Genomic DNA, 16,191 nt, shown 5'->3' on the forward strand with positions numbered 1-16,191 from the left:
GTCAGGGAAGCAGTGATGGAGACCCCACTCAGACACACGATGTCTGTGCCTAGCACACTAGTTTGAAAAGGCTGGATCTCGGGATGGCCCTGTGTGAGCAGCAGTCACTTAAGAAAGTTCTGGAAGGGAGCCTCTCACCATAAGGAAAATGTGTCCAGGTGACCTTTTCAGGTCCCTGCATTCCTACGGTAATACACTTTTAGAAAAGCAAGATGCGACAATGTTTGTGATAACATCCTATCCCAGTGACAATAGGAACAGGTGCATGACATGTTCAAGACTAGAGAGGGTGGCAATGGATGTTCCTGTTGCACCCCAGCAGGTGTCAGGCACCTTAGCCAATGTCCCCCTTCTTGTAACAGCAGCTCTTCATTTCAGAGAGGTCATGCGCCCCAGATCCCTCACCTATCATGGATCCCACTTCACACCAACGATTTGAGTGACCCCTCCCCCACTACTGCCGCAGCACAGAGAAAGGAGAAAGCAATATAGCATAAAGTGGGGGCGGGGTGGGGGGTATCTTGCGGGGTGGACTAGCTGAAGACAAATGTCATCTCAATAGCGATGAGTGCATTTGTTAGCAAGATGTTGGTTCCTAGATATCAGTCTCCATTAAAAAGAAGCAACCAGCCGGGTGGTGGTGGTGCACGCCTTTAATCCCAGCACTCGGGAGGCAGAGCCAGAAGGATCTCTGTGAGTTCGAGGCCAGCCTGGGCTACCAAGTGAGCTCCAGGAAAGGCTCCAAAGCTACACAGAGAAACCCTGTCTTGAAAAAAACAAAAAAAACAAAAAACAAACAAACAAAAAAAAAGAAGCAGCCGGCATGGTGGCCCGCAACCATCGATAATGAGATCTGATGCCCTCGTCTGTCATGCAGGCATACGTGTAAATAAAGTACTCATATGCATAAATAAATAAATGATAAATCTTTTTTAAAAAATTAATTCTTAAAAAAAATAAAATAAAAAGAAGCAGCACTCCTTGGAAAAGTGGCTGGTTCCTTGGCTGGAGCAGAAAGATCCTGGAATGTCTTGAAATGTCAGAACGTAAGGAAGTACTCAGAGAACGATAGGTTCGTTATCAGGGCACTGGAGCCAGCCAGCTGTAGAGGATTCTTTGGGCCTCACTTTGTGCTGAGTATGAGATGTAATGATGGTTAAGTCTTATAATCTCCTGATTAAATTAAGAATGCCCTGTCCCCACGGGTGTAGACTCAACAGAGGAGAAAGGGAAGCATGCTGGTCCAGAAGAACACTAACAGTGCAAGAAGGGATGCTGGGATAAACCAACACCAGACCTTAGCAATCACATCACAAACCAGGCTGCAATCAATAGCCCACGTTGAAAAATTGGAAAAATTGGAGGAGCAGCCATGTGATATTTATACAGTCTTAAAGGGTCTTTCAAAAAGACACTTGTGGAGGGGCTGGAGAGATGGCTCAGTGGTCAGTGTGTGCTGCTCCTGTGGAGGACCTGAGTTCAGCATCTGTATGCTCACAGCCATTTGTAACTCCAGTTGCAGGGGGGGGGGGTGGAGAGATGGCTCATAGGTTAAGAGCACTGCTTGTTCTTTCAAAGGTCCCGAGTTCAATTCCCAGCAACCACATGGTGGCTCACAACCATCTGTAATGAGATCTGGGACCCTCTTCTGGCCTGCAGAGATACATGCAGGCAGAATATTGTATACATAATAAATAAATAAATCTTAAAAAAAAAAAACCTCTAGTTGCAGGGAGCTGATTCCATTTTCTGATCTCTGTGGCACTAGGCATCCTTATGATGTGCATGCATACATGCAGGCAAGTACTCATACATGTAAGTAGATCTTGTTGTTGTTATTGTTGTGGTTTATGAGACAAGGTTTCTCTGTGTAGCCCTGGCTGTCCTAGAACTCACTCTGTAGACCTCTGTAGATCCGCCTGCCTCTGACTCCTGGAGGGCTGGGTTAAAGGCGTGCACCACCACTGCCCAGCAAGTAGATTTTTTTTTTTTAAACAAAAGATGCTTTAAGGGCTGCAGGGATGTGGACTGCTTTTGCAAAGGCCCAGTTGGATTCCCAGAATTCACAACAGGCAACTCCCAACTGCCTGTTAACTCAAACTCCAGGGACTCTGAAACCCTTTTCTGGTCTCTGTGGGCACCCGCACTTACATGTGCATACTCACACAAGGCACTCTCACACCCAGTTAAAAAGAAATCTTAAGAGGATATTTGCTACTTACAAAGCATAAAATATTTCAAACCAGGGGTCCAATCGATGAGAGAGGGGAGGGATTCTATGAACAAGGCACACCGAGATCATGATGGAAAAATGTACAGAGACGGCCAGACAAACTAGTGGAAACGCATGAACTGTGGACCAATAGCTGTGGAGCTTCCATGGAACTGGACTAGACCCTCTGGATAGGCGAGACAGTTGTTTAGCTTGAACTGTTTAGGGGGCCCCAGGCAGTGGGATTGGGACCCATCCCTGGTGCATGAGCTGGCTTTTTGGAGCCCAGTACCTATGGTGGGACACCTTGTGCAGCCTTGGTGCAGGGAGGAGGGGCTTGGACCTGCCTCAGCTGACTGTACCAAGCTCTGCTGACTCCCCGTGGGAGACCTTGCCTTGGAGGAGGTGGGAATGGGGGTGGGGAGGAAGGCTGGAGGGTGGGAGGAGGGAGGAGATGGGGAATCTGTGGTTGGTGTGTAAAATGAATAGAAACAGAAATAGAAAAATTCTTTTTTTTTTTTTTTTTTTTTTTTTTTCAGAGCTGAGGACCAAATCCAGGGCCTTGTGCTTGCTAGGCAAGCACTCTACCACTGAGCTAAATCCCCAACCCCAGAAAAATTCTTAATAATAAAACAAAACAAAAAAAGAATAAAACAGCAATAATAGAGAAATTTTAAAAAGTTTAGGAAAAAAAAGTTGGGTATATGGGGAGATAATAGAATCGTAACGGTTCTGGAATCTGGGTGAAGACAATAAGTCTTTTTATTTTTATTTTTTTTGTACAGTTCTTGCCACTTTGTCTGAAGCCATGCAAAGCAATAATAATAAAGGCAGAAATGCACAGCAAGAATACTGTCTCAAGCGCGCCTTCTGTTTGTCTTTTGTTTTCCAGTTCCCATTACCCAGACTGGGGCCCAGAGAACAGAGTGTGGCACATTGAGGCTGAGAGAGCAGCATTAACATCCAGGCAAGAAAATCACAGGTCTCGCCAGGCAGTGGGAAATTCTGGGGGCACAACGTGAAGCTCCAGCTGCAGTCTGTCCACGACAGAGGGTGGGTTGATGTCCAAGGAGCACCTGGAGTCTGGGAACCAGGCTGAATGCAGAAACAGTCGGCTCCACCCCCTTTCTGGATTCCTTTCTCAGGCAAGAGGGCCAAAGCAGGACCCAACTCCTATTCGACACATGGGAAACCCAGGCTCAGTGAGGTTCCCAAGGTTGCCCTTCAGTCCGACTAAAGTGTGTGCTTTTGTGTGTGACTTTTGTGACTTTAGACTATCTGGAAGCCATCGGCAAACAGTTGAATTGACACTACCCCCCTCCACACACACACATCATCTGAGTATTTTTTTTCCCTAAGTCAGTGTTTTTAAAAAGGGTGGTCCAGAACCAGTAACAGCAGTGCCCAGACATTCCTTAGAGATTATGAATAAAGAGGCAACGTGATGGCTTAGTGGATAAAGTTCAATCCACACACCCCAGACTTGGTCGTGAGCACAGGCTGTCTTTTGATTTCCCCTTGCGTGCTCATCCACACAAAATTAAAAAAAAAATGTGATTAAGAATTTTAAAAAAATGACCAACGAATAAGATTCTCTACTTCGCACTGCCTCAACCTTTTGAGTTAGACCCTAGGAATGGTGCCTAATTATCTATTAAATAATAATGATGATGATGATGATGATAATAATAAAAACAACGTGCATGCACGTGTGTGTGTGTGTGTGTGTGTGTGTGTGTGTGTGTGTGTGTGTGTATGTGTGGTTTCGCGCCTTCGCTGGTTGTCAGAGAACACATTTCGAGCGTCAGTTCTCTCCTCCCACCCTGTGGGTTCCGGGGATAAAACTCAAACAGTCTGACTTGGCAGCAAACGCCTTTATCTGCTGAGCCATCTCGTGGCCACTATCTGGATTTTAACGAGTGTTCCTAGTGATCTTGTTGCACGCTCAAGTTGGACAATCACTACACCCTATCGCTTCTTATGGCAATCGCCTCTGTAGCTAGAACTTTGCATAGAAACGAGGTTAAAGTTTTTCCAAAGGCGTAATAATGACCGTTCCCACTGCAGAGCTAACCCCGGGAATCGCTGGGTTTCTTCCAGGGTAGGCTCGCACGCAGACTGGAGACAGCAGAGGGAAGGGTCCACGGGAGTTGGGAGGAGGGACTGATGACAATTTTTTCGTGGTTGACTAGGTTTTTGAAAAAGCGACTTCCAAGGGTGCATTAACCAGCCAGCGAATCCACTTGTTTCGGAGGGGAGGTGGGAGGTGGGGGCGGGGGTGGAGCGTGGGGCGGAGCGACATTCGCAGCTCCGGAATCGGTGCCTTCCAAGTGGCGCCGCGCGTCCCCCCCTCCCCCGCTCCGGATCTGCCCGGAGCCGGGCGCTCAAACTCAACTCTCCCAGCCAACCTCGCCACCTCTACGGTCTCCGGGACCGACCTCTTTGGAATTCCTCCCAGCCGGGTCGAGTCAAGGGAATACCCCGGATCGCGGGAAACTGCCCGCCCCCTCGGCACCCCTCCTCCGGGTCTCCGCCCCCGCTGGGGCTGCCCGGTGCCAAGGGAAGCGAGGGTGCCGCGGCTGGAAAATGAGCGGTGCCCGGAGGGTGGCCCGGAGCTGCAGGTAACTGGCGCGGGACTTTGGGGGCAGAGAGCTCAGCGTCGCTGTCCCTTCCCTCCACGACCGCGCGGCGACCTGCTGCGCCCTCGCGCGGGCTGAGCCTTGGGGACCGCGGTGCCCCCCGCGGGGCGCGGCGGGCGGGGAAAGGCGCGGACCCCTAACTCCGGGCAAGACCCCGACGCTCTCCGCTCGTCCCACAGCCACGGTCTCTCCCGCGCCGGTTCCCTCTAGCGTCGCGCAGCGGTGGCATCGGTGAGCGCGGACCGCGCGGCCAATGCCTGGTAACATGGAGAAGTTTCTACAGATCGCGCCGCACTCTCTGGCCATCGTCCTGGGCCCAGCCGACAGCTCCGCCGAGGAGAAGCCCGGGGCGGTTCAGCCTTCGCCCCCAGCCCCGACCCAACCCCGGCAGCTCGCCCGACACCACATCGGCTACGAGATCTTCGCCGATTTCAAAGCGGAGAACATGCAACACTTCTGGAACAAGAAGGTCACGGCCGCGGTGGCCGAGACGTTTTTCCTGGGCTGGATCGACGAGCAGGTCCTGCTGATTCAGGGCAAGGAGGAGCATCTCGAGGCGCTGCGCGAGGGCTGGACGCGCAGGGCGCTGCGACCCCCATCCGGCTTCCAGATCCGCTGCCTGGGTGAGTGTCGCCGCCCCGTCGGGCTGCGGGGTCCCCGCCCTGTCCGGGGCTCCGGGGGTGCTGAGCCGGCGCTTAGGTGCGAGTTCCCGGGGGTCCCAGGATCCTCGCGCGCATCCCGGTCGGGGAGGGGCTCGAGGAGCGCGGGAACGGGGGACTTCTGGGCACTTTAGCCACCCGCGTCACGGGCGGCCCGCGGAACCTCCTGGCGGCGTCGGTGGCGCGCCCCGCGGGGCGGTGCCTGGGGCTGGCCAGGTAGGCGGCGCGGCGGCTCGGCGGTGCGCGCGGGTCGGGGCTACGAGTGTCAGCTTTTCCGCGCCCCGTGGGCCTGGGGAGTGCGAGCCAGGCGGAGGGAAGGTGAGGAGAGTCGGGATCCCCGCAGCATCAGGTCTACGCGGCCTGCCCTTCGGCGGCACCTCGGTCCCCGCGACATCCCTTCCCAGGGTGGCGACCTCGGGGGGCGCGTCGCTCAGCTCAGGTGTGTTGGCGCCGTTCTCGTCCAACCGCATTTCCGTACCAGACAAAAGGTACGTTTCTTCTGAAATGTTTTGCTTGTGGTGCAGCTTCCAAAGAGCGTCGTGTGACTGAAGGCGGAGGGGAAAAAAAAAAGACAGCAGAGAGGAGCCAGGGACAAAGTTTGAGCTTTTCGTTTGCTGGTGGCGAGGGAGAAAAGAAAACAGTGAGCGGAGGTAGCTGGAGAGGGGTTTTTGTGGTCGCCGCTCAGCGTTGCCTTGACTTGTGTTTTTATTTCGGTTCTATTTAACGTGTTTTTCTTAATCCCCGGCAACCTCGCGCTTAGAATACTTTTTAGTTTTGGACCTTGAGCCCGGTGGCTACGAGCAAACACAGCACATAGAGATGTTTTATGAAACGATTCGACGAAGAAAGCATTCTTTCTAGTTCCAGGGCTTAAAAAATTCTTTTATGACATTTTGGAAGGAGGTCAAAAGTTCAAACTGTAAAGGAAAAAAGCCTGTAAAGCGGCCTTGTGGGGTCCCTGCGCCTCCCGTGAAGGCTTAGCTTTTACCTGCTAATGTGTTTTCTATGCGGATGGTAAATTTATAGCGTTTTTAAAAATTTATTTTGCTGTGTGTTGTCTATTTTCGCGTAGCAGAGGTTTGTTTTTGCAAACACTCCTTTGAATTGAGTAGATAGAAAGCTCGTGAAAGCTTGCTTCTTGCTGCGTGTCGAAGATCTCTCTCTCTCTCCCCCTCTGCTCCCCCCTCCCCCGTTCAGCCCCTGTAATTATTGCTGCCTGCCTTACTCAAGGGGCCGCGATTAGCGCCTCTGAGGGCTGGCCTCCCTGCTAGACTTGAACGCTTGGGGGGGGGGGATCATTGTCCCCATGTTTGAGCACCCTCAAGGCTTTTCTACAGTATTTTGATAGTTTCCTTTGAAACTTGACCTCAGGCTTTTGTTTTTTTTTAATTTGGGAAACTTCATCTATGTACAATACAATGCAATGTAAAAATAATGGCTCGAACCTCATGCACCCACCATACAACTCCCAAGTTTAACGTGGGCCTCTGTATTCTTTTCATCTGAACCCCCTTCCACCCCGCTCTTCCAGTTTTGCTACCTCACGAATGCCAACATAGTTAGTTTCATTTGTAAACATTTCAGCATGTCCATATTTTTTGTTTTATGAGTATTTACAAACAGGAATTAGTGATCTGTCGTATTAAGCAAAGAGAAGCACATTGGCAAAATTGAAAGGTTCCAAATTCATTACCGAAGCTGCTTGGTTATTGTCTTAACCTGATCAAATCTCGACCTGTCACAGGCTGACCTCCCCCTGATGGGAGTCTGCTGTGGCTACTGCAGGCGTCATTGGAGGAAGCCAGAGGCTTCCTCTTCAAAGGGGAGGCACTCAGAAAGGAGAGCAGGGGTGGTACCTGCTGCTGGTGGCACCTGCCTTTTGAACTGCCCCTGCGGTCAAAATCTCTGCTGACACTTCACTTTCTCCTTAGTAACGGTGGTTACAATGATGGAGAGATTCTTAGGTACTGTGAAATTCTCTAATGGAACTCCAGTGTCGGTGGAAGGGCCTCCTCACTTTCTTGGAGCTCCTGGAGACCCACTCACTGCCTTTCCTTCTCAATCACAATGTTACTGTCGACAAATCAAAATACAAAAAAGACAGAGACTCACATGATAAGTGGATGTCCAGAGGCAGCCCAGCTGACACTTTATTTTGAAAAGTATGATTGACATCTTAGGAACGCCCTGGTACTTACCTAATTTATATTCAAGATCTGGAAGCAACCACTGTCTATGATACTTCAGTTTTAGTTATCAATTTTTTTCGTGTATATCTTAATGCTAATACATGCCTTGCGTTGGTCTTCCAACTGGCCTTTGTAGTTGGACTTACGCATCTTTGTTGGAGACTTTTATGCTCTTTTGTGATCTTTTAATTGCTTTATGGATGTGGATCAGCCATAGGACACCAATGAGCCTTGTAGGAAGCCTTATATTCCTACTTGCTGATCTTGAACGAGATGGGGTTCCGAAGTAACTTACAGCCAAGCGCTGGCTCACGTTTTCTTGTTCTTACTGTAGATAATGACGTTCATACAAGGGATCATTTCTAGATGGTCCCTTAGATCCCACCGGGGACGGCGAACTTGTGGTGAACTTGTTCTCTCAGGTTCTCCCAGTGAAGGATAGAAAGGAATGCTTTGTTGCTTGTCTTAGACGACGGAAGTCTCCTGGGCTAGTGCACCACCCCGGAGCAGAGGCCGCAAACACGTTACCCAGGAGCCTTTATCTGGCTCTGTTGCACTACAGTGGAGGCTAGCCCATCCATTCATAGTTTATTTCATAGCTTGCTGGAAAGGAGTGGGAAATAGCCCCACTGGAAAAAAGCAAGCGTTTTGGTGTCTGTAATTCCAAAAGTACATGGTTCTAACCAGCTGTAAAATTTTCCGGGGAAGGTTGGACACTGAAGTGGTGATTACAGGATCAACCCAAAAGGAGGGAATTAAGTAAACTCAAAGGGCAAGTCGTTTTAATTTGGCATATTCAAATCCACCACTTAGAAATCACCTACCTGTATCTTCTTGGAAATATCCTACAGTGCGCAAATAGGACAAAAAAGGTCACTTTTTATTTCTAGGATGCCCTCCCAAGGGGATATACACATGGGGGCAAGAAACTAGTAATTATTTTTAACTGACTGAGAATTTCAAACATGCATACCATGTTTTAAAATTGTTCTGTAAAACGTGTTCCATTAAGTCCCGTACATGTTTCCTGGGGTTTCCCAGTGCCAATCTCTTGTCATTTCCTGAAGATACACGGACTGATAAGGCATGCAGCTTGGGGGTTGGGATTCCGACTGGGGGAATTGAGCATTTGGAGGTGCTGTGAGGGCTTTTGTTGTGTGTTTTGGGTGAGCTAGAAGAGACATCAGCTTTGTTAGCAGGCAGGAGAGGTTCCCTGGGGTCAGCGGAGTCCAGCTTTGTGTCGGTTGGGGGTGGACTGGGCTCAGGAAGCCTCAGCTCAGAGATGCAGGCTGGGAGCAGGCTGGGAGCAGGGGCGTGCATGGGTCAGGCTCAGGGGCTGCAGAACACCCCCCCCCCCCCCCGTTTGGAAGTGAGTGGCTGCTCAGTGGAGAGTGTTGTAAGACATGGGCAAGGTAAGCAAGGGCCATGTGTGAAGAATTGGAAGGCACTGGAGGGCTTTAATGCAGAGAGAAGGCATGACACCATTTGATGTATTATTATTATTGTTATTATTATCGTCATTATTATTATTGTTATTATTATTATTTCCGAGACAAGGTCTCTCTGTGTAGCCTTCGTTTTCTTGGAACTTACTTCATAGACCAGGCTGGCCTCGAACCCAGAGATCCACCTGCCTCTGTGCTGAGATTAAAGGCGTGCGCCACCATCGCCCGGCTTGATGTGTGTTTAAATAAGGTTTCTAGGGGCAGAGAAGGTGACAGATGGGACTGGAGGGCCCAAGAGATACAAATCTACTGAAGCAGTCTTGGGAAGAAATGGGTCCCATACTAGAATATTTCTCTTACGGTACACTCTACACTTATGCCCTCCATCATCATTGCCCTCAGAAGGATGCCATCTGTCTGCTTGGGTCCAGGGACCTTTCTGCCTCAACCATAGACTCTTCTGCCTTTGTGTGGGGCCACATGCTAGTTCCTTTCTTCCTGTGCACCGGGCTTCTGAGTTTTTCCCACCTGTCTTCCCCGGGCCCGTGGGTTTCTCTAACTTCCTATCCTAAGGATACTGGGTCTGTCTCTGTCCCCTCCAGTGACTTTTTACACTGCCCCATTTGGCCCTTAGATATTTAAAATAGTTGAAGCCAACTATACGTTTAAAACCTAAATACACATTTTAGTGTGTAGTTAAGGCTAGTCCTTTGCATTAAAAAAGTTGTTTAGAATATGTAGACATTAAGAGTTTATTTCATTTGGAAATTTTTAATTGGTGAGCTCAGAAAGATTTTCTTTCCTCCCTCTTTCTTCCTTTTCCTTTTATAAGACTGCATTTTATATAGCCCAGGCTAGCCTCAGACTTGTTACATAGCCAACTGTGGCCTTGAATTATTGACTGTTTTCTTTCTACATCGGAGGGCCAAGATGATAGGTTTGTGTGACCACCCTTGCCTGAGTCGCTTTCTTAAAGAGGCTTCTTCAAGAAGTAAATTATCGAGACAGAATGTTTTAACAAGTTGCATTCTCCAAAACACACTTGCACACTCAAAAACAAAACTCAGAACAGCTCATAGCTCAACTTAAAATTGTTGAATTAAATAACGCACAGCTTAGTGGCTTGAATTCCTTGCTTTAAAACTTCTTGGAGTCATCCAGCAACTGGGATACATATTTTCTAGGTCCTTTCTCAACCACAGAGTAGAGAACAAATCAGACATAATCAGTTCTGGTCTAGCGGGCCGACAGACATTCAAAAATTTAAAGAAAAAAACATGCATTTTGTTTTGCTTTTTGCTGTGTGGATGACTGAACCCCAGGCCTTGTGCATAAATCGGTAAGCGCTCTGCCACTGAGCCATATTCCCAACCCCTGATATGAATAAGGTAATCGACAGTGCTGGTAACTGGCCCAGGCAGCTAGATGCTAGAGCGCATGTGCAGAAGGTCTCTGCTATAGTGCCTCATTAGGGGGCATTTGGATGGTGAGTCAGGAGTTAGCAATCATGCCAGGGTTGCATGGGTAAGTTAGCTTGAAGTTCTTGAGGAACAGAAGAGAAAGCCAGAGGGGTTAGCCAAGGCTAGCTCCGTGGAGACAGGCAGGCTGATATGCTGCAGTGCGGGGATATGAATATTTAAATATGGAGGGTTGGATTAGACTTGTAGAAAAATCTGGAGGTATTTCAGATATGGGTTCCTTTCTTGAAGATGTGTACCTGCTATGTTAAAACCTCAGGATTAGTCTAAACAGGGAACAATGATGCACTTAAGTGTTCATTAGCGTCTAATCAGTCATACAAAGCGTTTTTATGAACCACCTCACTCTGGCTCCCTGACACTTGGAGCAAAGGTGTGTCTGTTTCTATACAAGAAAGTATTTAAAGTGATTTCTGAGAACCGTGGCTGTGCCTAGAATCACTAGGAGTTTTCCCAGTCTTATACATTCCATTGCTTATTTTGTTTACTTATTATTACTCCATTGCTTACATATGCTCTCTTGTGAGTTTGTTTTGAGTTTGGGAAAGAAGCTGTATGGAGAGAGGAATTTATTGGTCATCAATAAGGACGTTGAAGGCAGTGGTTCTCAACCTGTGGGTTGCGACCCCTTAGGGGGTTACATATTATATATCACACCTAATCGGTATTTACATTAAGATGTATAACAATAGCAGAATTACAGTTATAAAGTAGCAATGAAATGATTTTATGGTCGGGGGTCACCACCATGAGGAACTGTGTTAAGCCTTAGGGAGATTGAGAAGCACTGATTTAAGGGAAGGCAAAATGGAAAGGGTGTCTGGGTGCTTGGAGGGAAATACTTGGTGTTCTCCGTTCCTAAGACACAGGGTGTGAGAAGGGAGAAGGTGGGAGAGGGCAGGTGCTTAGGATGGAAGCTGAAAATGATGAGGGTGAAGACGACGGAGGAAAAGCGGACAGGGGACACGTGGCAGCAGCGGCAGACCTGCACAGGTCATGCGACATTGCAGGACGACCTCAGGTTGGAAGGGTCTTCTCAGGAGTCTGTCCTTTCCTCTGGGCTCTCACAGCCTTTCTAACCCAGTGCATTCTCTGTCACCAAGGCAACAGGAGTAAGGGGGCTGATCCGTCCATCCCTTGGTATCCTCATGGAATAGTCTCCAAGGAGGCAGAGTCAGGAGGATTCTGGGACTCCATGACCATCCAGCCTAGCAGGACTGGTGAGCCTCGAGTCCCAGGACCTGTCCCAAGAAATAAGCTAGATAGAAATAAAGAGGAACAGTCCGGTGGCGGCGGCGGTGGTGATGCACACCTTTAATCCCAGCACGGAGACAGGTGGATCTCTGGGAGTTCAAGGCCAACCTGGTCTACAGAGTGAGTCCCAGGGCAGCCAGGGCTATGCAGAGAAACCTTGTCTCAGAAAAACAAAACAAAACAAAACAAAACAAAACAAAACAAAACAAAACAAAACAAAACAAAACAAAACAAAACAAAACAAACCAACAAAAAGGAGGAATGACCTCCCAGGTTGTCCTCTGGCTTCAATATGCATGGGCACACACACATACATGTACACACACACCACACACACACACACACACACACACACACACACAGACGTTCTTTATCTGATTGGTTACAGTAACGTTGATCCCAAAGTTCTGCTGTTCTAGCAGTATTCATCCAGATACTTGACTTCTTGCCTTGTAGGTTCTGATGGTGAACCCCCACCCCCTCACCCCCACCCCCGGGTATTTCCCCCCTTTGGTCTGGGTAATCTTGGAAAGCCTTGGAAAGCTTGCCAACGTCGGGGTTAATATGGAACCTTAGGAGACTTCAGTCATTTTTTGTTACCAGTGGAGAATCTGTGAGCAGTGTAATTTGTCTGGGTTGATTTCCTTTCACCAGAGCCTGGTTATTAATTTATTAAAACATGCTGGTTTAAGGAAAAAAGTCTTTAATGGTTAACTGTGAAATGCGAATACAGAAACACGAAAGGAGACCTTAGGAACCATGTCTGCCCCCAGGTAATGACAGGGCTCTTGAGTCTTTCCTGTCTTCTGCATTTCCTCTCCTATGGAAAAAGGGAGGTTCTAGAAGACAGGTTTTACACCATTTCTGTCTTTGCTTTATTCAGTGGTTGCTAACCCTACCTCAGAGTGGAAAGAGATATGACAAGAAGAAAGGCAAATGCTTGCTAAAGTTTCCTATGTGTCAGGGACTGCTGCAGACACTTTATATGCATTGCCTCATTTAAGCTTTAAAGAGGCATTGGTAACGGGGTTCACCTTAAAAATGTTTTTATTATTGTGTGTATGCACAGCCTGGTGCCAGAAGAGGCCATCTGGTGCCCTGGAGCTTGAATTACAAATGGTTCTGAGCTATATAATGTAGGTGTTCCTAGTTCAATATTTTTATTTTATTTCTTTTTATAAAAGAGTGCAATGAAACTTTTAGATGTGAAATATTTTCTCTAAATTAAAAAGAATTAATTTATGGCATGGTGACACATAAAAATGTAAAGTAACTGAAGATACAGGGCCTATGAAAGAAATACCTTGGGTTATAGGATTTCCATTCTTTTACAGTTTTAAAATTTATTTACTTATGTGTGTGTATGTATGCCTGTATGTAGGTATGTGCGTATGAGTGCAGGTGCCCTTGGAGTCTAGAAGAGGGAGTCTGATCCATTAGAGCTGGAGTTACAGGCATTGGTGGGCTGCCTGCCATGGGTGCTGGGAATTGAACCTGGGTCCTCTGCAAGAGCAGCCAGCGCTCTTAACTGCTGAGCCGTCTCTCCAGTGCCATGATTCCCACATACATATTGTGTAATTATAAGATGCGGGGTCTTGAAAGCCAGCCAATTGCTTTTAAGTACAGTTTTGATGAGCTCCTACAAGCGCTGATATATGCACTTTCCATTGTTTTTCTCATTTGGATAGGTGGATAACTACTATTTTGATTTCCTTTTTGGCCTCGTAATCATCTTAGATTACTTTTTCTCACCACCACCCCCCCCCTCGAAGTTTCAAAAACCATTGTCTTTGCTTATTCCTGTTTTACAGAGTCCATGTTGGCTCTGTCATGTTTCTAAAAAAAGACAGGGAAGAAGAGACAGGGAGTGTGGAAAGCGTGGAAAGCTGCCCCAGCAGCCACAGAGGAGGCTGAGGGCGGAAGCCACCCAGGCCTTTGGAGTTGCCTCACGTGAGCGCTAGCTATCGGAGGATTTATTAAGGCAGCTCCACGTGGCTAAAAAGGAGGTTTATATTGGGGTAACTTACAGCTAGTAAAGGGGTTGGTTACAGGATCTGGGAGAGGTGAGGTGCAGTCCAGCTGGGTTCTCTGGAGAGCTCCACTTGGTCTACCATCCAGCATCCAGGATCACCAGGAACCAAGAGACCGCCGCATCCTGATCTCTGGTCTTAAGGGCTCCTGTCTCAGCCCTGACTCAAGGGCTGATCATAGGTAGGCGTGACAGTTATCGGAAGCCTCACTGGGGGTAGTACTTCCAGGTCAAAGCTGGAACAGCTACCCACTACAATCCCACTTAGAAGTTTCCAAAAACCATTGTCGTTGGTTATTCCTGTTTTACAGAGTCCATGTTGACTCTGTCATGTTTTGTAATTGTGGAGCGGAAACACAAATCTCAGCGGGAGAAGTATAAAACCTGAATTTCTAGTATTGATGTTTAGAGATCTCCGCAGTGACAGTCATCTCCCCATCCACACTGGCAGGGGGTGGTTCCAGAATCTCCTGTAAATGTGGACACCCACAGACGGTCAAGTCCCTGGTTCTCAGGGTGTGAGGTAGGAGAAGGATCACCAATAGCTGCTTCCTGGCAGTTGCAGGGAAAGAGCTGGTGTGAGCTGCTAAAGCGGTTCATTTCCTGCACTTGGGAACACAGCGTGCAAAGTGTGGATCTGGACTAAAGGTTTTTAATATCGTGCTCCTGCTTGATACTAAAAATTGGGTACCCAGTGACACTTGTTAACCTGTGGGAAGGAAGATTTGGTTGAGGGCCATTGCACCTGGTACGAGGACCACAGCAATGGTGTCTTGTGGTGGGGAAGAGAGGCTGAACCCGAAAACTTCCAGGCAGGGGTGAGTAAGATGTTCTAAGGAGAAGTACATGCCCTCACTTTGGCTGTCAGACCATTGAAACAATGGACTCTGAGAAAGTGGAATGTCTCTCCAAGTATCATGTTGGCAGAAGAGAAAGTCTGAACCCTGGTGCCAGAGCGGAGCCAGGGGCAGGCAGAGGAGGAACAATTCTGACACTTTGTTAGATCAGTTTGCAGGAGACTGGAGCAGAGACAAGGATGTATCAGTGATGAGTGGTACTACACCTCCACCAGGACGTCTTTGTTAGGCATACCTCTTGGCCACCTTTTTGAACTTTAAAGATAGATTTGGGGTGAAGGGTGTCCCTGGACATCTTTATTTGTTCCTCTTTTCAATGTGGCCATCTATTCTCTCTCTCTCTCTCTCTCTCTCTCTCTCTCTCTCTCTCTCTCTCTCTCTCTCTCTCTCTCTCTCTCCTTCCCCTTATCCTTCTCTCCCCCCTCCCCCTGTCTCTGAGACAGGACCTCACTGTGTAGCCCTGGCTGGCCTGGAACTCATCATGTAGATCAAGCAAGTCGCAAACTCCCAAAATCTAGCTGCCTCTGCCTCCTGTGTGGGATTACAGGCTTGCACCACCACGCCCAGCTGCTTTATCTTTTTAGTTGGCTCATTAAGGATGGGTGACTGAGCCTAGCTTGGGAGGGCTACCAGGACACAGATTCTGATCTGAGCAGTTCCTGTAACAGGTACATCTCTGTATACAGCCCGAGCAAGTGGCAGATTTGTCACCGAGGCTCAGAGTGGATGTGAGAGAATGGAAAATTACTTAAGGAAGTGGATGGATGGTTGGGGCTCTGGCTAAACCCCTGGAACAGGGTTCCTGCTGAACACGGGTCAGGGTAGTTGGATTCACTTGGGTACGGTCGAGGAAGAGTGCCCGAGCGGGTGTTCAGGATGAGGATTCTGCTAAACTAATTTAGCAGAGGTCTTTGTGGAAACCGGATCATACAAGGAAATGCACAGGCTAACACAAGAAAACTGAGAACTGATCAGGGCTCACAGGTCAGGGAGGGTGAGGACTCGCACGTGAGTTTGATGGAAGGCGACCACGTGAGTGCTATTTGGAAATCAGAACTGTTTTTTGCTTCTTTTCCTAGTTAGTACTGCATCAACTGTCCCATGTTTGGGTATCTTAGTTGCAGGGGTCACAAGCAGCCGGTTAAGGAGGAGGACGCTGGGTCTAATTTCTGGCTCACACTGGTTGCAAAGCCAGAAGGGCCCTCTGGGAATTCTAGAGACTTCCAGGGGATGTAACCGCAGCTTCTTGGTTCGGACCTGAGGTACAGTGTGGCTTGCTGTTCCTCTGGTTGGTAAGTGTTTGTTCTTGTCCTTTTTCTCATTTTAACCCTTCCGTCACCTTCACAGAGACATAACTGTAGACATGTGAAACGATTCCAAATCAGGAAGGCAATGGAGCTGTGTCTGTGACCGGCAAATCTCGGCTCAA

General features: G+C 48.3%; 2 protein-coding genes across 4 annotated transcripts in view; one reads left to right on the plus strand and one right to left on the minus strand.

Moving 5' to 3' along the window:
• Positions 1-4,552: 4,552 nt before the first annotated feature.
• Stox2 (storkhead box 2) overlaps positions 4,553-16,191 on the plus strand; it is a 243,440-nt gene continuing 231,801 nt past the window's right edge. For 2 of the 3 annotated variants that reach the window (XM_076553343.1, XM_015998235.3), the window contains exon 1: positions 4,553-5,474. In XM_076553343.1, the coding sequence (XP_076409458.1) occupies positions 5,105-5,474 (370 nt within the window). In that variant the 5' untranslated portion in view covers positions 4,553-5,104. Of the gene's footprint in view, positions 5,475-5,866; positions 5,999-16,191 lie in introns of those variants that run through there. The other variant, XM_076553347.1, reaches the window with a different exon arrangement.
• LOC143269030 (uncharacterized) lies at positions 5,472-7,446 on the minus strand. Its single transcript, XM_076553348.1, has 2 exons — positions 7,367-7,446; positions 5,472-6,427 (listed from the first exon to the last, which is right to left on the minus strand). The coding sequence occupies exon 2, from the start codon at positions 5,978-5,980 to the stop codon at positions 5,654-5,656; it is 327 nt and encodes a 108-aa protein (XP_076409463.1). The 5' UTR covers positions 5,981-6,427; positions 7,367-7,446; the 3' UTR covers positions 5,472-5,653.

The sequence above is a fragment of the Peromyscus maniculatus genome, chromosome 17, assembly GCF_049852395.1.
Source record: "Peromyscus maniculatus bairdii isolate BWxNUB_F1_BW_parent chromosome 17, HU_Pman_BW_mat_3.1, whole genome shotgun sequence".
Lineage (NCBI taxonomy): Eukaryota > Metazoa > Chordata > Mammalia > Rodentia > Cricetidae > Peromyscus > Peromyscus maniculatus.